We start from the raw sequence: 25,355 nt of genomic DNA on the forward strand, positions 1-25,355 counted from the left end.
TAGCAAAGGTGTAGGTGCTACTTCTACTTTTTTATCTGGTCACGCTGCTTTGATGCATTTCTTTTGTTCTTGTATTTCTGGTTCAGCCTATGTATGTATTATTGCATAAGATGGGACTTTATTTCCCTACGCTTCCTTTGTACATTCTCCCGACTTCATTCTATCTGTAAATTCAACACCGCCCACGAAGACACCCAACACCGACCTCAACCCCGTAAGAAGTGCATTGACATTCCCCTAATCCCGAGGTATATGGGATGAACTGCATGGTGGTAGGTGTACATCGTTAGAGAATCAATCTAAGTAGGAAATACCTTCCCGTTCGTCCTTTCCTTCCCCTTGTCCCTCAATCTAGCCCAATAAACCCAAACAATAAACGGCACCGGTACCCCAAACTCAATCTAAATAAACGCAAATATACTCCTCCCCCATCCATACCCGAGCCGCTCATACAATGCCGGCGCAAAAATGGGGAAACAGAACCCGTCATGCTCCGCAGGAATTGACTTGACGCATATGCCGAAGCAGCATATTCCTGATAAGACTCCATGACATACTGCTGCATAGTCTGGGTGCTGAGAATAACACCATACCCAAAGACCGTGGCCCCCATTATCATGACAATCCACGGCGCCATGACCTCCGCCGACCAACAGTACACCAGAATAGACCAGCCGGCAAGAAGACCATCCTAAAACCATGAGTGGTCCGATATTCCGGCGCCGTCAACTAAAGACACTCGGTTAGCTTTGGACGATAGTCATCAATTGCGATAGATCGGGCCCGCCTCAAAAAACAGTAGGATTCGACCACAATGTTGACAAAAGAGGGAGTAGAGGAGAAAGGACCCATCATATGGAATCTCCTCTTTCCATAGCCAGTCCGTGATACGAGCACCGCATCAAAGATGGAGAGGACCCAAAAAAGCCAGCGCCAGCAAATCCGCTCGGCCGCAAGGCCTCCAAAAACAGGCCTAACCGCTGGACCGAGCAACGGCACAAATGTCGCGATGGCAAACAAATGACCCCGCTGCTTAGCGCGCCAAATATCTGTCAGCACAGGCGTGGTAATTGCGTACTCGGCGCTCGCACCGAGCCAACTAAGAACCCGGCTGTTGAGGAGCTCGCGTGTATGTGAGAAGCCGCACACTGTATTCCAGAGTACGTACCAGGTCGACGAGAGGATCCAGTCGGCTAGTGGCGCGAGGATCATGGGGCCGAAGGTGAAGGCTAGTACGAAGATTGAGAGGAGTGTGTTTGCTTATCTGGGGCTGATTGACAGGGCGCTGCTTATGGGGCCCAGGGCGGGCGCGAGCATTGAGGCGCTCATTAGGGTTACCATCCCACCATTGATCAGAGGAGCGTTATTGTCCATCGTTAGGTGAGGACCAGTGAAAGGGGGCAGGTTGGGTCTGTTGGGGTGTCCCAGGTGATGAGGTCGGAGGTTGGGTTAAGTGAGTTGGCATAGTGAGTTTTTTCTTGTTGTGATGTGGGTGCGAGGTGATTTGAGTCGGCTGGAGGGTCTTTTGGGTGAGATGGTGGAATTTCCATTTCCTGGTGTGTCCAAGATGCGATCGTGGGGGGGGGGGATCGTGCCTACGATATACAGATGTATAGTTATAACTACATGGGAGCTGAGAAGTACTCCGCAACCACAAAGTGCGAACAGCAGGGACAAGCCCGGTCTTAAGTATCCATTCCTAGTGGATATTGAGTGGTTGAACTTGTCTATTGCGATCAGAAAGAAACTTCAACGCCCCGCACTCGCTGTTCGCCATTTGGAATAGCCCTGGAAAAGTGCATGATGCTTTTTTTGCGGCTGACCATTTCCGTTCCTCCCAGATCGTCCGTGGCTTATCTGATGCTGGGTTCTCACGTTTCCATGGAACGGGAAAACTAGGAGTATTTAATTGAAATCTATCTATATCCCCTCTCCACTGGCATTTAGCGAGATACCCTTCTGTAGGAGAAGAATATGAGCCGTCGGGAATATCCACGCGCTGAGATGATCTACTAAATGGACAACAACCTTCCCGATTGACCCACGCTGACGCAGTCGACGGATCTGATAACTATAAACTTGGCTGATCTAAGATTAGGTCTCCTAAAACACCAATAGAGATATCCCTACATGGGGCCCTGCAAGCCTCTCTACGAGCCAGGCGTTTGGCAATAGTGTCGCCGGTAACGAAGTAATGATAGTGGAAATAGTGGCAGTAGGAAGTACAGCGGGTGACCAGTTGGGAAGATGGGATCAAGCGGGTTACTAGCCTTCATTGTGGTCATTTCTCCCCTCGTCCTCGTTCTCATCGGTGATCACAAGAACACTCTGATAATCATTCTTCATCAGCAATAGCGCAGCAGAAATAGGGCAGCAGAAGCCTTGCAATTTTCGTGCGCCCGAGCCTAGGATGCAAAGTCTCAATCTGCTTACCCATGATCCCTGATATCGGCCCCATTTGGATGGCGCCGAATCCTTGCTGAAGTTTGCCGCTAATGATGTTTCGATCAGGCACGGCCATGAGCAGCTAGGATCTTGCGCCGTCGGCAGTGCATGCTTCACATGGGTCCTTCTTGTGGTTGGTTTATCAATGGCCAGACTGGGTATTGTGTATTTCCCTGCTAGGTTTGTCGCCATGCCGTATATTGATCAAAGGCTCTCATTCGAACAACCGAGGAATTCCATGACTTGCCCCCGGGGTCAATGGATGTGTTCTTGGGACGGAGATATCGTGATTATGGGCCGCGGCGTTACGAGTCATGACGATCAAGTCTCCGTAAACTTTCATGTTTATAGAATTTTCCATTTGTATCCAAAATTTTTCTTTTTTTTTTTTGGTTTTGGTTTTGGTTTTGTTTTTATCATATATTGTAGTTGTGTAATGATTTTGGACAAGCAGTATGAAACGTGACAAAGTCGCGAGCATGATTCACAAAGGAAAGAATCAAAATAACAAATGAAATCGTAAGAATAGCGCTCAAATATAATATGCAGGTTCAACGCCGGAAAATGCGATGGTGTTGAACTCGAACGAATTCCGCTTGACAGGACTCCGGGGATGCACGTAAAAGGAAAGGAAATTTTCACAAACACGATGAAGACTCAGCTCGAGAATGGTCAGTTCGGGTGGGCTTTCTACAGACCCTCACCCCGAAGCAGGCGTCTCAGGATGCCCTCACCAGGCCCGGCGATTTGGCCCTCAATTTCTGACTGGGAGACGAAGCAAAGGAGACCTTGCTCATCCATACTCTTATGAGGAGTAGACATCACGTTGCCAGATTTGGAAGGTGTTCGGCGAACATCAGATCCACCAGCCACGGTACCACCGCGACCCCGACCTTGGTAATCGCCCACCAGTCCCATGGTCTCTAAGTTGCTGAGAACATCTTTGAACTCGGTAGATGTGAGAGGGTGGAGGATGTTATCGTTTCGACACAGTATGCAGTAAGTATCGAATGCCTGCTTGACAGTCGGGGCTCCCGAGCGAGATTTCGAGGGCGTGCTGGGAGCTTCGAATTGGCGGCGCTTGCGCTCTAGAGCAATCAAGGTGCAGATGGCAGCCTTTTGTTGCAAATTGAGACCCTTGAGCCTTTGAATGGTACCCTGGCCAAATGCTGATGTTGTGATACGTGCAACGTGGGCGATGCTGGCACGAGGTGCTGTGACAGGAGTGTAGCTTGCCATGCTTGGGGTCTGAGGGGCTGGATTAGGCTTCAACGAAGTTGTCGAGAGATTCTTATTCTCTGCGAGTATTGAGGCGTTCTCGGCCTCGGCAGCTTGTTTCTGCAATTTTGATTGCGTTTCTTGCTCGATCACATCGATAGCGCGTTTGATCAGCTCGAATGCTTTTCGAAGGTCACCGGTCTGCGAGGCAACTTTCTTCGCACAAAGCTGAATAGCCGCGGGCTGTAGGAAAGGGACAAACTTGGGATCCGAGTCCTCACCCGCCGAAAGCAGAGATCGCAGCTTGTTGGTGATGACATTGGCAATGGAGGCCGCATTGTAAGGCAAGAAAGGCAGCAGGATAGGCTTAAGATTCTTTGCCTTGAGTTGCGGGAGAGATCGATCTGTCAGGTCCAGGGCGTTGGCGATGCCGATTAGGATGAGGGTGGACTTGGCATGGAGGGACCATTCGAACAGAGACTGCAGAACACCCGAATCTCCCATCAAGAGATGGTCCATTTCGTCCAGGGAGACCAGATAGAGACCATCAGGTTTGGACGGGAGGAACATGTCCTTCAATCGATCGGCTTCGCTTTTCTTGAACACTTCCGTCTCGTCTCCGAAGTCTTGGATGAGCTTGCTGTAGACGTCACGGGCGTTCCGCATGCTCACACAGTTCACGTGAGACACCTTCACGGACGACAGATCCATATCCTGGCAGACTTCGCCGACCATTGCACTCTTTCCTGTTCCCGGCGGTCCGCTAATGTAGAGACAACCTCCTCTTTGGGAATCCACACAGCCCTTGACAAACGTAGCAACCTTTTCTCGTTCAGCATCACGTCCCACAAGGCGGCCTGAGTTGGCACCACGAGCGAACAATTGGCGAGCTTGGGAATAGACCGATTGCGGAACAGTGGGTGTAGCACTTGGACGTGGGGTGGGAGGCAGATCGGCGTGCCGAGGGGTTCTGGGAGTCGATGACTTGGCACCGACTTGGACGCGATGCCGGGGAGTGACTGGAGAATGTTGCAGGGCATCTCGGTATCGGTTCTTCTGGGGAGTTTTGAATTCAACAACTGGTGCGGGCTTCTCGGGCTCCTCTGTACAAATAGATGAGTTAGCATTGATTGATTTGAAATCTCCGGTTCCCTCGGCTTACCCTCTACCAGAACAAGCTTCGAGGTGCGGAAATGCGATTTGATCTTGGTTGGAGATTCACCCTCTATAGTTGGTTCATCAGGGACCGGCTTTGTGTGCTTAGAAGGCGCCTTTTCCTGGGTCTTTGCATGGGTCTTTTCCTGGGTTTCGTTGTTCTCCTGGTCCGGCGGCGGCTGATTCGCGAGTCGTGCGCTGGATCGTGTGCGACGGAGAGTTGTCGAGGCAGGCGCAGCAAATTCACGGGGGGCTCGAGGTGCGATCGTGCGGCGCTTGCTTGTTGTGCGCACCGGTAATGCTGGAAGCAAGACTGCGTAAGTTCAAATTTCTCACATGGCGGCAGGCACAGCGACGGAGAACTCACCTTCCTCGGCGGCTGAGCGGGCACGCTTTCCCAACACCGTAGCTGCCATGATTACTCCTCTGAAGTGAAATCGAAATGCAGGAGCGGAGGTGACGGTGATCGGGACGCAGATGCAAGTTCGAGTGACAATGCCAGTGACACTCCCACGCGGGTTTCACCTCACGGGCCTCCGCCTGTTGGGCGCGTACGCGACGCGTCGCATTCCTAAGCGGGTAAAATCAGGTACGGAAACCCACACTGACCAAAGACGCAGTCAGCGCCCCGAGGGCTGCGGGTCACGGGACTGGTAGCTGTGTCGCCGATGGCAGATCACTCGCTCGGAGCTTTCTTTGACTGGTCTTCTACATACTACTGGTTATTCATATTGATTCACTTGGCAATTCGAGGAAGCTGGATCTGACCTTCTCTTGATGTCATCTTGCTCCAACAGCCGTCGCGCGGGGTATCCACTGTGTTGATCCTCGGTTTGCAGCTGTTTGCATTCGAGCTTCCCTCCCCACAATTACCACCGACAATCTAGAGATCGCGACACACTCCTTCTTGCTCTCTATCCACCTCCTCATTCCACATCTTTCATCTCGACAGTAGCCACTCGATCCCATCGCCACGATGGAAAGTGACGTCGTGGCCCAGTTTACCGAAATTACCGGCTCCACGCCGGAGCTGGCGACACAGTACCTGCAGCTCGCCGATTTTAACATCGAACAGGCCATGCAGCTCTACTTCGAAAACGGCGGCTTGAGCGAAGAGCCCAGCCAGCCTCCCCGATCCTCTCGCTTTGAGGATGAATCAGGCGTCGTTCATATTGATTCCGACTCCGATGACGATATCGAGAACCAACGACCGGCTGAATCAACGTTCGAAGATGATGCTGCCATGGCTCGCCGGCTCCAGGAGGAAATGTACGGAGGTGAGGGCGCAACTGGTGGAGGCGGTCATGGTGCTGGCTTTGACGACGATGGTGTACGAGCACCGATGGCGCGCACGACTGAGACGTTGGTGGGGCCCGGCGCGGATTACGATGACGATGATGCTATGCACACCAATATTCTGAGCCAACTGCGGGCTCGTCAACGTGGTGGTTCGTACTCCCCTATGCAAATCTTTATTTGAATGTTTGGATATGAACTAACTCTTATCAGGGCGCCCAGGTATCTTCAACCAGCGCGACACCTCCTCGATCTGGGCCGGCGACTCGGATACCCACCAAGAGCAACTCGCGAGAGCGACAGGCGGTGCATCGGAAATCTCATCAAAACAAAATATGCTTGCGGAAATGTACCGGCCCCCGTTTGAGATCATGTCTCGGGTCCCCTGGGATATCGCGCGTGACGAGGGCAAAGAGAACGAGAAGTGGCTACTGATCAACATCCAAGACTCGTCGATATTCGATTGTCAAGTTCTCAACCGAGATCTCTGGAAAGACAAGAGTGTTCAAGAGACTGTGCGAGAGCATTTCATCTTCCTACAATATTCTAAGGACGACCCCAAGGCATCTGCCTATCTTCAATATTACTTCCAGGCGAGCGACGTCTCCGACAACTATCCCCACATCGCCATCGTCGATCCCCGAACTGGTGAACAGATGAAGATCTGGTCTGGGCCACCGGTTGTCAAGACTGCCGACTTTCTAATGCAACTCCACGAATTCCTCGACCGCTACAGCTTGAAACACAATGTGCGAAATCCTGTTGCCAAGCGCAAGCAAGAAAAGGAGAAGACCGTGGACGCCATGACCGAGGAGGAGATGTTGGAGATGGCCATGAGGAACAGCCTTGGCGAGGGAGCAACTGCTGGACAAAAGCAAGGAGACCCCGACGATTTGACTCGCAGCACCGACGACGTCAAAGGCAAGGGCCGGGCAACCGAGGACGACGACGAGGTCATGAGTGGAACTCAGCCTGATGAAGAATCGGAAAATTCCGTGTTCGCCTCCATCCCAACCAACCAACCACACACAGAGCCTGCTGCAGACCCGGCAACGACTACCCGCATTCAATTTCGTCACCCGTCTGGTCGGGTTATTCGACGATTTGCGCTTTCCGATCCGGTCCAACGTATCTATGAATGGCTCAAGGCCGACCCACCTCTGGAGGACAAGGTCGGTGTGGGGTTTGAGCTGAATGCCATGGGACGCAATTTAATCGAACATCTTTCGACGAGCATCGAGGACGCAGGGCTGAAGAATGGTACGGTCATGATTGGATATCTGGAGGAGTAGGCGGCTTTAAGCGCATTTCGATTCGCTCCTGCTGACACTCGGTTGTCTCGGCGTGGCAGTGATTTCCAAGTTCTTCATGCAGTACTCCGAAATTGGATGTCGACTGCAGCGCCACCTTGGCTGCCGCATGCAAGGACCCGAATCTCCCCAACACCGCCTCCGCGCGATGTAGCAGAGGTATCGCCTCGATAGAACGTTTTTCAAGATTTCCATAGTTCCGGGCCTAGATTTCCCCACGAATTACGCAGCAGATTTACTATTCCCAGTCTCTGATATGTAAAGGTAGGTTTTCAACGTATCTTTATGATTGCTCACCCCGGGCCTTTTTAAAGCCCGTACCGTTATTCTTTGCACCGCGGCCATCTTGTATCCAGGGCCCGATAAGCACACCGCCCTTAGTTGCTATCGGCAGAATGCACCCCGCGTCTAGATAAACAACGCAAGGGCTTCCGCTAGACGATCTCCTTGCCATTGCGATAATTCTCGCACCGATCCAAACTTCCCCTTCACACACTTGTGCTTCATCACTGGTGGTCTGATACTGGTGCATACACACTGCGACAGCCCACCTGAACGCTCTTATCCACTCCTTCCTCTTTTGTTGACGCCGCACAGGGACGACTCCGTATCGGTAGGTTGGCTCTGCTATGCCTGGGCAGCAGCCTAGGCTGCGTCCCAAATTCACTCTTCGGAAATTTCCACTAACAACAACCTAGTCCTGTGAAGGCAGTCATTTTCACGTCCCACACCACCCTTACTATCCTATCGTATCCCCCTTGGAAATCGACCCCAAATCCTTTATCGATTCTATCCAGACGTGATTTTGCACACGCTTGCCTGGTACAAGCCTTTGCCATCTTTTGTGCATCTCCTTTTCTCGCCAGGGTTGCTTACCCTATTACCACCCCCTACGTTCTACCTGCGGTCCGATTAGGCTCGCCAACAAGCTCGCATCGGTCCAAGACCAGGCCCGCGGTACCGCGGTTCACCCTTTCGAGGTCGTGTGTTTCAGAGCGTTGCCGATAGAACCACTCATCAAAATGCCGGGTCCGATCGATCCAGAGTCCATCTACACCAAGCAGACATGCATCGGTAAGTCATTCTCTCCATATTGACTACGTGTGTGAAGTATACTGACCATGATATTCTCTAGGTGGTGGAAGTTTTGGCCGAGTTTACAAAGGGTAAGTGACTTTGGAATCATGAGCTACATATCAAGAACTTTACTAACATTTGGAACCCGTATAGCGTTGATAGGCGTACCGGAGAATCAGTCGCCATCAAAATCATCGATGTCGAGAATGCCGAAGACGAAGTCGACGACATCATTCAAGAGATCGCCATTCTCTCGGAGCTCAAGTCTCCATACGTGACGAAGTACCATGGATCCTATCTGAAAGGGTCCAACCTGTGGATTATCATGGAGTTCTGCTCTGGTGGCAGTTGCCACGGTCTGCTCCGCCCAGGGGCGATTCACGAAGAGTACATCGCAATCATTTTGCGAGAGCTTCTGCATGGTTTGGATTATCTCCACACGGACAAAAAGCTGCACCGAGATATCAAAGGCAAGTTCATTGTGTTCCAACATATCAGAGCCAAGTGAGAAGAAACTGACGTGTATTAGCTGCGAATATCTTGTTGAGTGCCAGTGGCCAAGTAAAGCTGGCCGACTTCGGTGTTTCTGGGCAGCTGTCCGCGACGATGACAAAGAAGAATACTTTTGTCGGGACTCCGTTTTGGATGGCACCGGAGGTCATCAAGCAATCGGGATATGACTACAAAGCCGATATCTGGTCATTGGGAATCACAGCAATTGAATTGGCTTGTGGGGATCCACCCTATGCAGATATCCACCCCATGAAGGTCCTCTTCCTGATCCCCAAGAACCCACCTCCGACTCTGAACGGCAGCTTCACGAAACATTTCAAACAGTTCGTTGAACTGTGCCTCCGGCGGGACCCAAAGGAGAGACCTTCTGCACGGGAGCTGCTCGAGCACCCATTCATCAAGAAGGCGAAGCGGACAACATACCTGACTGAACTGATTGAGCGTGCCGAACGCTGGCAGGCAACACATTGTGGTAAGGATGATGATGAGTATTACGACGAGGTTGAGGAGCCCACCGCGGCGCCTTCTGAGCATCAGGAGGACCTCTGGGACTTCGGCACCGTGAGACCCGTTGGTCGGCCTACTGGACCTGCCCTGCAACCCAAGAAGGATTCCGATACTAATTCCCGTTCTCAAGACACTGAGGAGTGGGATCTCCAAGGCGATGAAAAGCCATCAACAGAACCGCTGGTTCGCCCGAAACAGGGAATGGCTAACCCATCTGCCAAAAAATACGCAAGTCCCCAGCTCGGTGATATCTCACGTTCTTCCATGCCATCCGCTGCCCTTCCCCCTCTCCCTCTGTCCCCTTCAAAGCCCGCTTCTTCCCAGCCTGTCTCACCTGTCGCTCAACCCCCTCCTCCCCGCATGGCGTCCAACACCTCTCAGAATAGCTCCCCCGTCAATGTCCACAACGACCGCTACACAAAGGCAGTTGTGGACTTCGCCAGCGGTGGTGGATCACCGCCATCAAAGACATCCTCCCCGGTTGAGCCCCATTTCCCGAAAACCACACATGCCCAATCCGCCGGCAATATTTCCGCTGAGCAGTCGCGCAACCCAGGCCAAGTTTCTCGCAAACATCTACTCGGCCAGCGCCCACTGCCTGATCTCAATCTGAGCGCTATGTCACCTCGTACTGGTCCGCCCAGTGCCCATCAACAACAGCCCGGATCACCGACTCCACAACCCGGTTTGAAGTCCAAGCTTGCCCCGGGTCGCAAAGACCCGCGCTATCGAAATGCCAGTCGTCCTCAAACCCCAACCGGGTCTACTCCAGCTCCCGATACACCCAAATTACCTGCGAACTCTCGCCAAACTCCCGCTGAAGCGGAGCGTGCTACCGCCTACGGCTCAGTCATTGTACCCGCACTCCGCACTGCCATGAATCGTCGCGGCCGTCACCTCGCTCGTCACGATCCAGTCCGGAACTATGGCCAGGGAGAGCGTGAGGTCACGCCTGAGGAACACGAGGCTTGGGATCGTCGTGTACAAGTTCACGCCGAAATGGAGGGAATCACGAATGATATCGCGAGCCTAATGACCAGACTTCACCAGTGGGATATGACCGACCCCGTCCCCATGGGTGGTGGCGTCGACGCCGTTCTTGATGTCTTTTTGGAGGAGGTACTTGTTCGGATTGGGCCAAATGGACGCCATTAGAAAGGAGTTTTGTTATTTTCAAGCATGGACATGGATTGGTGTGGCCTTGGGGTTTCAAAGTTCAGGGCCACCGGGATTTTCACTGAATGCGTGCATCTACAGGTTGAAATTAGCTTTTTATCCGGCCTGGTCTGGTACCGGGCAGAATTCTTTTCTTTCTTTTCCTTTTTGTTTCCTTGGTTTGATTTCTGACTCTAAGGGAAAGCACAAAAAACAGGTGCGTTAAAGCGTTTGTATTGCCTTTTCTAAATTACGCTAGACAAACAATTAAATTTATCCCAGTAGATAATTGTGTTCTTTGGAATGTGCTATCGAAGCGCTTGGACTTAGAGCAATGTAATACAAGCACGAGCCTATAACTACGAGCAGAGTATGTATACGTCATGGTTTAAAGTTCGATCATATCAGTATCAAAGTAGCTTGTCCATTTCCAGAAATCTGAAGGGTATCATATTGCACAACAATTCGTAGTAGAGCACTATGTTCATGAGAATTGAACGAGGAGGAGTAGAGTTGATGAAGATGGGAATTGCAAGGGGCTAATGCGTAGCCATGAACTGGTATTGTAAATGGAAACATAAAGCAGTGGCTGTCGTAAAACAAAACCCCACGCTGAGAGGATATAAGGATATCGTTAGAAAATATTTATGAGAAATTTAGTCCAGCCGTACACTCGTGAAAAAGAAATCATAGACTCGAAACATTCAACCGCCCGGCCGGAAAAGCCAGTCCGTCTCTGGCGTCGGAATCAGGTAATTCGTAATATTAAATTCATTCGCATTGACAGGAGCATTCGCATCGGCAACCGGCTCAGTCCCAGTAAGACCATGAATAGACATGGGATTCGGAACTGACTCGGTCATCTCAAGGTGCCCCGCAGCCGAGGGGTCCGGTGCGCGCGCAGGCGGAACCCGTGGGACATTGAAGAAGCCAAAGACATCCAGATACTCGAGTTCATTGGGAGCCAGGTTTCGGGGCGGGATAGCAGACGCCGAGGCACGGGCGGGGTCATTTCCTGCTGCGCTTGTCATTGAGGGTGATTCACGTGGTTGACGAGAGATCAGGAAGTCAAGATCGAATGCGCAGCGGCGCATGTCGGCGAGGATCTTGACTGTTGAGGGTGTGGATCTTTCGCCGTCGATTGCGCCGGATTGCTGGTATTCGCCGTATTCGTCTAGGACGCGTTGTAGGATGTTACTGTAGCGTTCTGCGACTTTCCAGTGGTAGCCCATGCGGGCTAGGGTGTCGACGAAGAAGAGGATGTCTGGGCTGACGGTGTGGGCGATTGTGGAGCCGTGGACTAGGAGGAGGCGGGCTGATACCCAGAGGGTGAAGGCGAAGGGGGGTCCGAGTTTGTCGAGCATGTTGTTTTCGACGACGAAGCGAGTTACGGAGAGGATGTTGTCGACTGCTAGGAGGCATCTTTGGCTGGCGCTGTAGGATGGTGTGAAAATTGGGGAGCGGGTTGTTGGATAGGCGGCGGATGAATGTAGACGGATTACAGCGCTGGACGTTGTTAGGGATGGTTTTGAGGCATGAGATGGAGTGCTACTCACGTTTGGTATGTGGCATGAAGCTGTACCCAGTCACTGTGTAGAGTCCGACTTTGCTTTGATCCACTGAAGAGGCGGGAGGAGTTCTCATAGGCGTACTCGGCGGGTAGATTGAACTCCCACGATGTCAGTTCGCTGTCGAGTTTGCGATACGTCGCCTGCCATTCTTCCACGTCTGACAGTGAACCAATATCCACAGGCCGCTTCAGAAATACGTGAATACGGGAAAGAATACCCAGAATCTCGATGTATAAACCGAAAGATCCGACATTCTCGGCATGGCTCAAGTAATCGGCACGGTCACTCGAGCAATGGAAACGTCTGGTTTCCACGGGCTGGTTCTTCATGAAGAATTCATCCTTGCAGGGAAGCTTGCGGTCAATGTCCTTGTCGTCCAAGGCGAAATTGAACGCTGTGGCAATGGTTGAATAACGGTCCAGCAGGTAAACCATCCAGAAGAGTCGTCGTCTGCTCTCGTCTTCAATCCATGAATCTGGCTCTGACAGAGTGACAGCTCGGAGAGTGTAGATGGATGGGTAAACAGGGGCGATGAGTGAAGACTTAGACTCCACTGCCAACCCAAGCTGTACCACAGATCTGGTAATTAAGGCAAGGAGCTTCCATCCGGGCGGTCCATTAGAAGAACCGACCAAGTCCAGCGCTAAAATCACGAGGGCTTGAAGAGCTTTCACGGAGGAATTCTCCAACCCGTACAGAAGAACCTTTTGCTTGGAAGAGTCATGATAACGCTTCCGGTTTTGTTCGTTGAGCCTGCTGTCTGTGGAGAAGCGCAGTGTTGTTGCCACAATCGAGTACAGTACCATTCGATCGGCTTCTTCGAGAGGAGATGGTCCGAAGAAAGTATCCAGTGTGGATCGACGATGAAGAATAGGGCACCAGGAGTTGATATGCTCGAAATAAAGATCCACTAGCGCGTAAAGTAGATCGTAGGGAGGAAGGTCGAGATCTGGATCCGTAAGAGAGTGCTCTTGGTTGGCAAACAGGCTAACAGGAACCTCCAACGACGATTCGTTTCCAGTGTAGTCGGTGCGTTGAGCGTTGGGTGCTGGTGGCAACGTGCCCATCGCCGACGGAGGAACCCCGGGTTGCAAAGGATTGTGCACCAGGTTCTTGACTGATGTATCCGATGGACTCGGAATAGAAACGTCCGCACGGCGTGAAGGCAGCGCTACCGATGAGGAGGGATCATTGAAGTAAAGTGCGCCTCGGGGACTGGGACCATGAACCGCTGATGGTTCTGAGGGAGAGCTGTATGCGATCGATCCAGCGTGATGTACATCCTGGCGCATTGCTGGCTGAAGGATGTGCATCTCAATGAGTCGAGCTTGCGCCTTGATGACTTCTTCTAGTCGATCTAAACCAAAGACGAATGATTAGATCGTGAAAGCAGATGACGGCTGGCACTCTTACCGAGTCGTTGCTCCAATTCCTTGCCATATCCAGCTCTCAGGCCTGGCTTCTTGCGCTCTCTGTACTCGCACAGTTGGCCATTGCGAGTGCACCAGCCACAACTTGGCTGTACGCGATCTGTTCCTCAACAAATTAGATCTTGTCGTGCTTTGGCTTTCTTGCAGTTGAAACTTACCGCACTTGACTTTGCGCTGCTTGCAGAGCTCACAACTTGATACACAGTTAGTACAGGTAGCTTTCTCATGATGCGCGCCAGGCTGGTTGCTAGCATGAACAGAATCGATCCAAGAGGGAACGTACGACACGGTGAGGGGGCGCTTGCGCTTCAACGTCCGCGAGCTGCCCGAGCCATTGGCGCCGAGCAGCTCGTTATCGGATTCGGCGGCAGACGAGTATTCAGCTGGGCTCTGGTCCCGATTGGGGTCCCCGGGGTGCTGACTGGGGGGCAGGGGTTGTTGTGCGGGAGGTGCAGTGTTCGGCATTTTGCTATAGCGAGCAACGATAGGGCCACCAAGCCGTTCCTGCAGACGGAGATAGCGGGTCTCACACCATGACGCGGGCCTAGATCGATGCACGGGATGGAGGCCGGGCTAAACCGAGAGGATCGCAGATAGTCCGAGAAGATCAGGGAAACTAATGGCCGAGGGAGAAAAAGAGGACGAAACTCGGGGAGTCACTGGACCGCAGCCTCAGGCAGCAACTGGGGCCACCCCCGCGTTCTCCACTCACATGTGCGTGTGCGAATGCGCCAGGATCAGCGAGGAAACGTGTAAAAAAAGTGTCGTAAAGGAATGTAGCTCCTGAAAAGAATAGAAGAATGCGAAATTATTAATGTGCGAGCTCTGTCCGCACAGTACTTGTGAATTTTATTGTTAGTGCTGGCTAGTTATATATTTGCAGGGAATAAGCCGCGGCCGGATGGAGCAGCTAGATCGCGCAAAAAGGTCACTACCGACAACAAATTTGCAGTGGTATTCGACGCAAAGCCCCATTCTAGGATGAGTCGCGTGTTGAAAATCAAAACATTTATCCACGACCTTTGCCTTTTACGCGACACCACCGAGTATGCCCTGCCGCCGGATGGACTTCCCACTGGCGACGCGGGTCATTAGATCCGCCTCTCGGGCCAGCAATGCCCCGAGGGCTCGGCCTTCCCCTCGCAGCTTCGCGACTTTGAAAAAGTGTCGCACCCCCACGTCGAGTCCAGGTTTCTTTTTCATTTTTTTCTCATCTCTCTTCTTCGGTGTAGTGAGAAGTTTCGCATTGGGTTCACTCTGTGTTTCTGACTTTCATACATCGCCATGGGTTCCGTCAAAGAGTTTCCCCGCATCAAGGAGATCCGCACCTTCATCATTGATGGTGTCGGTTCCGGCGGCGATTACCACAATGTAACAAATGACAATTTGTGAGCTGAAAGGACTGCGTTAATGCATTGAACAGGTCAAGGGTGGCCACTGGCTCATCGACAGCAACATCTCCACTCCCATGACCAAGTGGGCACAGTACCGCGGCTCGCGCACTTCCTGGGGTATCAACGTGCTTGGCTCGTTCTGTGTTGAGGTTGAGTCCACCGATGGCACCAAGGGTTTCGCGACTGGCTTTGGTGGCCCGCCTGCTTGCTGGCTGGTTCATCAGCACTTTGAGCGCTTCCTGATCGGCGCAGGTACGGAATAATTCCACTCTATTGTGTTTAATTGTGTCGCTAATCTACCCCTATTATCTAGACCCCCGTGACACCAACAACCTGTTCGAGAAGATGTACCGCGCTTCTATGTTCTATGGCCGCAAGGGTCTGCCAGTGGCCGTGATCTCGGTCATTGACCTGGCGCTGTGGGATCTGCTGGGCAAGATCCGTAACGAGCCCGTATACAAGCTCATTGGTGGAGCGACACGCGAGCGCCTGAACTTCTACTGCACCGGACCCCAGCCTGCCTCTGCTAAGGCCGCTGGCTTCATTGGCGCCAAGGTCGCTCTGCCGCACGGTCCTGACGAGGGCACCGAGGGTCTGCTGAAGAACGTTGAGTACCTGCGCCTGCAGCGTGCCAGTGTCGGCCCCGACTTCCCTCTCCGTGTGGACTGCTACATGTCCCTTACTGTCCCCTACACCATCGAGTTAGTTAAGCGCTGCGAGCAACTGGGTCTGAACATCGACTGGTGGGAGGAGTGCCTGTCCCCCGATGACTTCGACGGCCACGAGCTGCTGAAGCGCGCCCACCCTACTGTCAAGTTCACCACTGGTGAACACGAATTCTCTCGCTATGGCTTCCGCAAGCTTGTTGAGGGCCGCAACCTTGACATTATTCAGCCCGATGTTATGTGGCTGGGTGGTATGACTGAACTTCTCAAGGTCTCTGCCCTCGCCGCTGCTTACGATATCCCCGTCGTCCCCCACGCCTCCGGACCCTACTCGTACCACTTCGTCGTCTCGCAGTCCAACAGCCCCTTCCAAGAATACCTGGCCAACTCGCCCGACGGTAAGTCCGTCCTGCCCGTCTTCGGTAACCTCTTCACCAACGAGCCCATTCCCACCAACGGATACCTCGACGTCTCAATTTTGGACAAGCCTGGATTCGGTCTCGAGCTCAACCCAGCCGCTCCCCTCACCCCTGGCTCTGCCCTTCTGAACCCGGCACCCCAGAAGGCGCTGCGGGCCCCGGATAACGAGCAGACCCCCAACGGCTCTTCTGCTTAAATGCTGCACTTCTGATAGCGTTCTATACATTCTGAAATGTTTTCCATATTGTCCTGCCTTTGATGAATTGCTCCACCACGATGTTTATGTACATAAATAGCATTCCAGCTCAATCCAATAGACTGAACCGTTCCGGATGAGAAAATTACCGACCGTAGCCTTAGTCCTTGGCGACCCCAGAATCCGTAACTTCCAGAGCCAGGCGCAGATTTACGCGCAAGATGTCCCAGCTTCGGCAACGCTCAATTCCACAAATCACAAGGGATTTGGCCTTCGGCACGTCGGGGTTGCCGGCTACGGGGAACAACTGCATTTGCCCCTCGGTGTGTGGGGAAACCACCCCACACTCGGGCGAACATCGTCGCGAAACCCGACATCTTATCGGCGGGGAGAAATTGGGTGAGCGAAGCACCCGCAGCTGTCATGTTTTCGACACGTTGAACTCCTTGCGTTGAAGAGCTTTAAAGACGAGCTGCATAAGGCATTCGCGGGCAAGGAGCTCAGAATCTCGATTAATAAAAGGAAAATATCATACGATCTACAATGCCTTTTCCCCAATTACTCGTTGGCAAGGTTGCCGCCATTACTGGCGGTTTAACCGGGATTGGGAGGGTAAGCATCTCTACGCGCATGATTTTACTTCTAGTTGAGCTGACCCTGTCTTCGCAGGCTATTGCCATCGATTACATCCGCCACGGAGCCAAAGTTGCCATCAGCCACCTGGGCGGGCCCAGGGAAGACGACCTGCTGGAATCCCTACGCAAGGAGATCAACGAAATCGAAGCAGGCGCTGACAAAACCCGCTTCATCACAGTCGCAGGCGACATTTCACAACCCGAAACAGGACAGAACTTCGTCGCAAAGACCGTTGAGGCTTTCGGGCGACTTGATGTGTTCGTGAGCAACGCAGGCGTATGCCAATTTGCCGATTTCCTCGAGTGCGTCTCCTCCCGCTCCACAATATTCGCACTTTCTGACAAGATCACAGGCTTGAACCCTCCTTACTCAACCACACCGTCTCCACCAACCTCTCCGGTGCCTTCTTCGCTACACAAGCTGCCGCTCGCCAGATGGCAAAGGCCCAGTCCCCGCCCGGTGGCTCCATTATCGGTATTAGCTCGATCTCTGCGCTTGTGGGTGGAGGCGAGCAGACACATTATACCCCGACCAAGGCTGGTGTGCTTAGTCTGATGCAGTCTTGTGCGGTGGCTTTGGGTAAATATGGGATTCGTTGCAATGCGTTGCTGCCGGGCACTATTCGTACTCAGCTTAATGATGCTGATATGGCGGATCCTGTGAAGCGGACTTATATGGAGGGTCGGATCCCGCTGGGTCGGCTTGGTCAGCCTCCTGACCTTGCTGGTCCGGCGGTTTTCTTGGCTTGCGAGGAACTGAGCAGCTATGTGGTGAGTTTGGGAAATATTCCAGTCCCTTTTTTCCTAGTGTCATTTGCTAATCCCATTTTTAGACTGGTGCACAGCTGCTTGTTGACGGAGGTCTTTTTGTGAATCTGCAGTAAATTTAAATCTCTATTCTTGATAGCCAATTGCATGAATGATATCCTTAAAGCTCAATTCCATAAGCTGTGATCGCTACTTGTCCCCAAATTCCTGCTTTTTGCTCTTCGCTCAAGCTTCTTCGTTCGAAGACCCTCTCAACGACCCTACGCCATCTATACCATGAAATGTCGTTTCCTCCTCCGCCGATATTAGCTACTGGCCAGTCGGAGCCGAACATGATGCGGTCAGGGCCAAATGCATCGAAGACAACATCTGTCCATGGCTGGAGTCGACTAGCTAGGTCGTTTATGTCGGGCTCGGATTCGGTTGACAATGGCGGGAGCTCAGAGAAAGCTCCGGAGAGCTTCATATAAGTTCGGGGGCTTACCGCTGCCATTCGGGTAACCAAACTTTTCCACTCGAGGTATTCGGGATGTGTAGGCACGGATTCGGGCGCAAGTCTTAAATTAGGCTTGCAAAGGTGGTCTAGAGAGAACACTGTTAGCATTCCGGAATCTTGGATGACAATGTTGAATCAACTCACTGATCACAATAGTCACCGGAGACTCAGCATCATTGCTGTAAACCCTCCCCATCATCTCAACAGCCTCTCGTAATTGATCTAGACCACCCTGCCTGGCATCAACACCCAAGTCAAAAGCAAGACCCTCTCTCCCCAGCCAACGAAGACCATCAATGAATTTCTGCTGGAGCATAACACCCGCAGGCTTATCCTGAACTAAGTATCTCACCCCACAAACCTTGCGCCAAACTTCTTCCGTCGTCGTCCTCTTCTTAACCTTCTCCATATACGGGCGCAAGACATCAGGTCCACCAGGAACAGGCGCCCAAGGCACAATTCCCAAGCAAAACTCCTTGTCTGAAGGACCGTGTCCTTCTCCGTCCACAGGTTGGCCGAGCGCAATTCGCGTTAGGAGAGAGACTTCGTCGAGAGCATGTTTCCAGCCGGGAGCGCCCGACGATTCGGACTCTTCAATGGAGGAGACACGATCCGTCTCAAGGAAGATAAAGCCCCGCAGGTACTTTGCGTCAGTCGTTTCCGAGGTGGCAGGAACGCTGGATGTCGCGTGTCGGTACTGGTCGACGCTGTGCTGGGCGCTTAGAGGGCCGTCTGGATTATACCAGGCGAATGTTGGTAGGTGTGATCCTGGAAAAAGATGGATATGAGAGTCCACGATTGGAATGGGCATTGTTGTTTGTGTGCGAGTCCTTTTCCGCTGTGGTTTTTCGCGCTGGGGTTCTTCGCGCAGGTGATCGGGGCTTCCAGCGCGGTGTGTATGCGGGGTTGATGATCGCTGCTGTCGAGATGCTGTCAACAGGTGCTGAGGGGAAGTCGCGATCTGAGACTCGCTTTTTTCGATAACCTGGAAGGAGGTATAAGAAATTCTCTGGTTGCTGAAGAGCGCTAGGCCAGCTTAAGTAGTTGGCAGCTTTGTCGGCGACCATTGTTCCGAGTGTGGGGTGGGAATTACCCGCTGTCTTTGGGCATGCTAATTATCCGATCGGCTCTTCAGCGAGTTTACTTGAAGCTTATTCACGCAATTTTGGGAGCCTCTACGTGCCTTGCGTGTTAATATCAAGGTATATATTCCAAGAGTCGCACTACAACTGAAGCTAAAAGGGAATATTTGCCTGGTGGTGGTAGCTGTTCATCAAGAAGCAGGTCGATGTCTAAGATGTAAGCTTCGAGTTGCAAGATGAGCAGATGCATCGATACATTGTTCTGAGGTAGACGAGGAAGCAGCAGATGCTGGTGGGTGTTACTGTGGGCACCTGCCTATCGCAGTGTTGGAATCTAAATCGACACGCTGTAGACGATTTACATTGCTAGCTTGTCACGCATTGGCTGTGAGATCAACTCGTACTGTTGTAGATACAGGGATAGAAAAACAGCAGCAAAACAAAGAAATCACCTCTTATGTCCTCTGGGATTCCGCCGAGCTCAGACACTTGTGGGACATGTCAGTCTCGTGGGAGCCAGAGTTTTGATGGTTGATCGGAGAGTGTTGCTTCTAGCATACTCGCACAGAAAGTCGAGCAGCCTCTCACCACACTCTCCTTGTCCAGTGTAGAAGAGAAGGGACACCTCGGAAGCCCACAGCTGCTTGAACGCGGTATGAGAAAACGGGGGTTACGCGGGCATGGGCAGTTAGTCGGGGGGTAGCTGCTTGGACGCGGTAGGAGAAATCGGGGGCTACATGGGCGTGGGCAGTTAGTTGGGGGTAGCTGCTTGGACGCGGTAAGAGAAATCGGAGGTTACATGGGCGTGGGCAGTTAGTTCGGGGGCGGGGACGGGGGAGGGGGAGGGAGGGTCTACGAGGTAGTCGAAAGAGGAAGAAGAGAAGAGGAGGAAGTTGAAGAAGGATGGGGTTTTTATACTGGGAACCTGAGGGGTGCCTTGAAAGCAAGGCGGCGACCCAAGTGAATGGCAGTCGCCGATGAGGAAGGCACGCGTCTGGCACAGTGAATGAACACCGCCTCAGGGTATAAATACCACCACCATTTTCTACCAATGTGGTATATGCATTCTAACGGTCTAAATGCGTTCACTTCCATCGCTCTTCCTACACTAATCTAGCCGGTCCCTAGCGGTGACTGGGTCAACCAATATGATATTTGCATTCGCCCTAAAATTAAATGCGCAATTATTATTTTGACCGGTAGGATTGGGCTTTCTAAATGAAACACGTTTTCAATACAATGTGACCATAATTGCAACGCATTCTGGTCACCATGATTTTACCGATGAACGATCGGATGATCGCGTATAATAGCAGTGACAGATAGTGATATCGTCAATAAGCACTACCTAGGTAGGTCTCGATACCCAACTCTGAATATACAAGGCAGTATGACTTTCCTACATCTCACATAGTGGATCCTAACGAGACTGCCGATCAAAGACTGCCGATCAGACAAGGAAGCGAACGCATTCCTCCTCAAATCTTCAATGCAAATAACTACACTTAATACTCCCCTGTCAAGCATACTTCATGATCTCCACTACCCCACCGAGATTTAGTGCTAAATAATACTAGTGAAAACAAAAATTTTATTTGAATATTATACATTATCAAGCAAACGCGTTGATAAGCGCAAAAAAACCACGAGAAAAGTCACTAGGAAAACCACTAGAAAACCCACCACCACGGTGGTAACGATTAATGTTAATATTGACCGGTTGATGGTGAACGTTCAACGTTGAGGATTGACCGAAATGTGGTTGAATGTTGAACGTTTATCATTCACCATCAACCATTCAATATCAATGTTGAGGTTGAATAGTGAACGAGAACGAGGTTGACTATTGAATGAGAACGAAGTTGAATGTTGAAAAACTTATATTTGTTAATTGACTAGCGAATTTATCCACCTGCAAATGTTGATATTCACTGATCCTAGGCCTACCACTGCTATTATCAGTAATTAACTAATTAGCTACTGCTAATATTTGTAATTAACTACTGCGAATATTACTCATATAGTGCTATATCTGCTCCTAGCCTGAATAGCCCATGATCAATTAATATATTCACTGTAAGCACCCTCATAGATCAACTGCCTACCATTCCTGCCTAATATCAACCCATAGGATGGCTAGTTCTGCGTGATCTAACTAGTGCGGCCCCGAAACTCAGGGGTAACGCACTCTCTTACCATTTTTGGTTGAAATATACAAGTTAAATAATTCACTTCACTCGAGAGCATTAGGATAGCGTGGAAAGTGAATACCACGAAAAATGCATGACATAGGGAGTAGGACTCGTGCTCGTGCTAATAACGAATTGTACAATTTCTCATATTGACGACTCGTAAGCCGCGGACTCTATTGAATTTCCGTTCACTGAATCGTGATAATATCCCGCATCCTTCAAACCGGGAGAACAACCTTAATCCCCATGTATTCTCGCTGATGCATAACCTTTCCATCAACGAGGACCTGGTGAACACCGACCCGGTTATGAACTTGGTCTGTAGGGTCGGTGGCTGTCGAGATCTGGATCTCGCGCCACTGCTTGTTTGTAGGAACCAATTTCCCTTGCGATGTGAGTTTCTTGAATTCTTTATAAACACCTTGCTCCTCGACGCAGCCTTCGCGCTGAATGAGAGGTGATTCTAGAATATCTATTAGTAGCTGACCAAAAGAGATATGGGGTCTTAGTCACATACCAGCAGCAGGTGCCATTCTAAGATCCCCAACAGAGCTGTTAAACAGTACCAGCGAAAGACGCTCCTCATTCAATTGGTCCACCGGAGGCTTATACACACGGTGTCGAGTAGCCTTGAAGTGGCCACCCGATACAATCTCAAGCGTATCTCCAATGTTAATGACCAGCGCACCAGGCTTGTAGGGAACATAATACCACTTCTCGTCGCGGCCCCAGATTTGAAGACACGAGATAGGAACCGAGAAGAGGAGGGTCGTGAGGCCAAAATCGGTATGTCCGTGCATGCGAAGACCCTTCGAAGCCTCTTGTGTCTCTTTCTTCACGGGGCGGAATAGCGCGTGGCGGAAATAGCCCTCGCCTGTCGGGCTGCCGTGAGATTGCACGTTGTTCCATAGGTAGTCATCTGGTAGCTCGAGGACACGCGAGAATAGTGTGAGGAGTCGTCGGTTAACGGACTTGGTGAGGTAGTTGCAAAAAGCCTCGACTTCGTCCATCAGCGGTTGGATGCAGTGGGGGACGCGGTTTTCGATGTCGTCCCAGTCGGGCTTGTACCAGTTGAATTGTTCGATACCGTCGGCGGGACCACGTTGGCGCTAGTGGGTTATAAGTGTTAGTTTGTTGTGGGTTTGTCTGTAACTGAGACTGGATATTATCGTACCTTGAATCCAAATGGGTGCTTGTAGCCAGACCACACACCGGTGTCAGGGTCGAAAAGAAGACGCTCTTTGTCCTCTTCGCTGATGTTGTTGTAAAGATACTGCGCAATTCCAAATTGGCGATGGAGCTGTGTCATCGGTAACTTTAGTCAAACGGTCTCTCTTCATTGACTGGTCTAGCGCTTACCTGCTCTAGCGAAACACCATAGTTCTCCAAGAAAAGAAAACCATCATCGCGAATAGCAACCTTAACCTGCTGGATCAGACTATCCACGACAGCGGGATCTTCCGAGTCCAGCAAGGAAAGATCAATCGATTTGAGTGTGGCAAAGTTCTCCTTCTCTTGTGTGACTGGGGGAGGAACCCATTGCGCCACAAAGGGCTTGCCAGGAAGGTCGGCAGAAGGTGGGTTGAAAGGGGCTGCGGGTGCCATTATGAAGACTGTATTTGATATTGTATACAAATGAAGATTATGATGAGAGTCGATCTCAGGTCTGATTGCGTCTTATATTCTTTCCCGTTCGATCGGATGATGGTGTGAGCCAACAATGCTATTCTTGTTATCCCCCATACGCCTCAGCATGCTCCGAGCCGCCCAGCCAACTTTCTGCTCGGACCAGAGGAGCCCAAACGAGTATTGGCTCGACATCCCTCCCCCGTTTGCGTATCATGTCTCCACAACGAGATTGATGAACGTCGCTGCGGAATGCTGCATCACCGTGTAGTTGGCATGGTTCGCCGCCGATCGAGCTCCGCTTGTCCTGGATGAGCTCCTCCATTTGCGGTGGTGACTGTCAAGTGTCAGATAGAAATAGCGCGAGATTAAGATTCGTCGGTTGGTGCTAGCCCAGAAGGGTAGGGTTGGCGTCGTGCAGGAGGTGGAGATGGAGATGGAGAGGGAGTGGGGAGGAGTGGGAGGAGCTCCTCCCGGTAAGGCTGGACCCACCCGGTCAAAGCATTCTGAGCAACATCCTCCACTCTTCCGCTCCTCCATCGCAAGGGCGATCTATTTCTCACTGATTGAGAGCTCCTCCAGTGCCCGTTGGAGATAGACCCCGCCTTGGAGTCGCGTGTGGGGTGGTACCGTCATGAGGGTGGGAGAGGGGCATCGGAGCTATGTAATTTAAGCTGGGACAATCGACTTTTCTCTCTTCAATCTACACAATTTACCTCAATTGCACTCTACGCCTTTTCAAACGACCAAGAATCATCAAAATGTCTCGCGAACTCATTTCCTCCGAGAAGTTCCCTACCAAGCCGCACAACTGTGAGTCGAAACAGCCACGCAATCTACCAAGATCATAGCTAATCCTGGACACCTTATGCAGGCCCCGCGGTCAAGGTTCCTGGCCTCGTCTTCTGCGCTGGACAGACTGCTACTGGAGAGATCAAGCAGGCCACCGTACGTTCCAATCCCGACGATCCTCTGCTATCAACATTCCACTAAACTTGTTTCGCAAACAGCGCACCGTCCTGCAGAACCTCAAGGAAGTCCTCGAGCTTTCCGGATCTTCCCTCGACAAAGTCGTCAAATACAATGTCTATCTCGCCGATATGAAGGACTTCGCCGCCATGAACGAAGCGTACATCGATTTCCTGCCTCAGCCCATGCCTTCGCGCTCGTGCCTTCAGGCTGTTCCTCCTGGCAATGGAACTGTCATTGAGATTGAGTGCATTGCCCAGGTATAAACGGTGGACATTAAGATGCTATTTTTATAGACTATATAATGAAATGAGAACAAAATTTATCTTGGTGTTAATCCTCACAATTCGGGAGGTGCGGCGGTAAACAGTGGTGGCTGCCCGGTTCCTCAGGCGGGACCACGGCAGTACAAAGCCCCATCCTCCTCAACTACCTCCTTCTCTCTTCTTTCTCTCCCGATTGGCTCGTAGAACCCTTCCCCTCTCCCGCCCCTGTACTAACTGCCCGCGCCCATGGAGCCCCCGATTTCTCCTACCGCGTCAAAGCAGCTACTCCCGACTAACCGCCCATGCCCGCGTAACCTCCGATTTCATATACTGCATTCAAGCAGCTGTGGTCTTCCGAGGGAGTCTCTTCTCTTCTAAACTGGACAAGGAGAGTGTGGTGAGAGGCTGCCCGACTTTTCTGTGCGAGTTTGCTAGAAGCTACACTCTCCGATCTACCATCAAAACTCTGGCCCCCGTAGGACTGACGAATCAAACTGTCTGAGCTCGGCGGAACCCCAGAGGACATGAAAGGTGATTTCTTTCTCTGTATTTTATTTTAATTGTCGTGTCTGCTCGATTCACTCGTGGTGAAACTTCATTTAAGGGAAATATAGGATCATCATTATCATTTCAAAGGCTTCTAGACTCACTGCCCCCGAATACATGAAGTTCGCCAACGAAACAACCACAGTCTGAACCGAAAGAACCCTCAGTAAAAAAAAAAGAATTCTTGACGTCTATATAAATCTCTTCTACATTCAAAGCTATGACCGAGCAATCTCAAACTCAGCCATATACCAATTCTGGATAGTGTCAGGATGAGGAATCGATGTACTGGCTAGTACTGAAGATGTCCAAACAGAATAAGATGATTGATTGTAGGTTCTCCGATCGGTTGAGCGATCTCAGGGGTCTTTATAGTTGAACTATGGCGTGTTATGACACCATACTAGGTGGAAATTGGGTGAA

The 25,355-nt window shown here is 51.4% G+C and overlaps 10 protein-coding genes across 10 annotated transcripts; 5 read left to right on the forward strand and 5 right to left on the reverse strand.

Moving 5' to 3' along the window:
* Positions 1–2,265: 2,265 nt before the first annotated feature.
* Positions 2,266–2,521, reverse strand: N7532_011172 (uncharacterized protein; the record flags this gene model as incomplete). Its single annotated transcript, XM_056623663.1, has 2 exons — positions 2,266–2,405; positions 2,434–2,521. 2 exons carry the CDS (start codon positions 2,519–2,521, stop codon positions 2,266–2,268), a joined length of 228 nt encoding a protein of 75 aa, XP_056468651.1.
* Positions 2,522–3,135: 614 nt separating this feature from the next.
* Positions 3,136–5,234, reverse strand: N7532_011173 (AAA family ATPase CDC6; the record flags this gene model as incomplete). The annotated part of the gene is made up of 3 exons (XM_056623664.1): positions 3,136–4,766; positions 4,826–5,119; positions 5,186–5,234. The coding sequence occupies 3 exons, from the start codon at positions 5,232–5,234 to the stop codon at positions 3,136–3,138; spliced, it is 1,974 nt and encodes a 657-aa protein (XP_056468652.1).
* Positions 5,235–5,794: 560 nt separating this feature from the next.
* N7532_011174 (DNA-protein crosslink repair co-factor UBX5) lies at positions 5,795–7,406 on the forward strand (the record flags this gene model as incomplete). The annotated part of the gene is made up of 2 exons (XM_056623665.1): positions 5,795–6,266; positions 6,328–7,406. The coding sequence occupies 2 exons, from the start codon at positions 5,795–5,797 to the stop codon at positions 7,404–7,406; spliced, it is 1,551 nt and encodes a 516-aa protein (XP_056468653.1).
* A 1,040-nt stretch (positions 7,407–8,446) lies between these two features.
* Positions 8,447–10,676, forward strand: N7532_011175 (putative Ste20-like serine/threonine protein kinase; the record flags this gene model as incomplete). The annotated part of the gene is made up of 4 exons (XM_056623666.1): positions 8,447–8,498; positions 8,560–8,590; positions 8,655–9,005; positions 9,056–10,676. The coding sequence occupies 4 exons, from the start codon at positions 8,447–8,449 to the stop codon at positions 10,674–10,676; spliced, it is 2,055 nt and encodes a 684-aa protein (XP_056468654.1).
* Positions 10,677–11,380: 704 nt separating this feature from the next.
* N7532_011176 (putative C6 transcription factor) lies at positions 11,381–14,142 on the reverse strand (the record flags this gene model as incomplete). Its single annotated transcript, XM_056623667.1, has 5 exons — positions 11,381–12,182; positions 12,233–13,604; positions 13,661–13,777; positions 13,836–13,870; positions 13,961–14,142. The coding sequence occupies 5 exons, from the start codon at positions 14,140–14,142 to the stop codon at positions 11,381–11,383; spliced, it is 2,508 nt and encodes an 835-aa protein (XP_056468655.1).
* An 819-nt stretch (positions 14,143–14,961) lies between these two features.
* On the forward strand, positions 14,962–16,352 carry N7532_011177 (L-rhamnonate dehydratase; the record flags this gene model as incomplete). The annotated part of the gene is made up of 3 exons (XM_056623668.1): positions 14,962–15,048; positions 15,101–15,323; positions 15,385–16,352. 3 exons carry the CDS (start codon positions 14,962–14,964, stop codon positions 16,350–16,352), a joined length of 1,278 nt encoding a protein of 425 aa, XP_056468656.1.
* A 543-nt stretch (positions 16,353–16,895) lies between these two features.
* On the forward strand, positions 16,896–17,871 carry N7532_011178 (SDR family NAD(P)-dependent oxidoreductase; the record flags this gene model as incomplete). Its single annotated transcript, XM_056623669.1, has 4 exons — positions 16,896–16,964; positions 17,022–17,290; positions 17,341–17,758; positions 17,821–17,871. 4 exons carry the CDS (start codon positions 16,896–16,898, stop codon positions 17,869–17,871), a joined length of 807 nt encoding a protein of 268 aa, XP_056468657.1.
* Positions 17,872–17,915: 44 nt separating this feature from the next.
* N7532_011179 (uncharacterized protein) lies at positions 17,916–19,062 on the reverse strand (the record flags this gene model as incomplete). Its single annotated transcript, XM_056623670.1, has 2 exons — positions 17,916–18,337; positions 18,396–19,062. 2 exons carry the CDS (start codon positions 19,060–19,062, stop codon positions 17,916–17,918), a joined length of 1,089 nt encoding a protein of 362 aa, XP_056468658.1.
* Positions 19,063–21,743: 2,681 nt separating this feature from the next.
* N7532_011180 (uncharacterized protein) lies at positions 21,744–23,130 on the reverse strand (the record flags this gene model as incomplete). Its single annotated transcript, XM_056623671.1, has 4 exons — positions 21,744–21,988; positions 22,043–22,634; positions 22,700–22,825; positions 22,885–23,130. The coding sequence occupies 4 exons, from the start codon at positions 23,128–23,130 to the stop codon at positions 21,744–21,746; spliced, it is 1,209 nt and encodes a 402-aa protein (XP_056468659.1).
* Positions 23,131–23,912: 782 nt separating this feature from the next.
* Positions 23,913–24,386, forward strand: N7532_011181 (RidA family protein; the record flags this gene model as incomplete). Its single annotated transcript, XM_056623672.1, has 3 exons — positions 23,913–23,964; positions 24,026–24,099; positions 24,162–24,386. 3 exons carry the CDS (start codon positions 23,913–23,915, stop codon positions 24,384–24,386), a joined length of 351 nt encoding a protein of 116 aa, XP_056468660.1.
* Between the last annotated feature and the right edge of the window lie 969 nt (positions 24,387–25,355).

This window comes from Penicillium argentinense, assembly GCF_028826775.1.
Source record: "Penicillium argentinense strain IBT 30761 chromosome Unknown utg000011l_segment0_segment0, whole genome shotgun sequence".
Lineage (NCBI taxonomy): Eukaryota > Fungi > Ascomycota > Eurotiomycetes > Eurotiales > Aspergillaceae > Penicillium > Penicillium argentinense.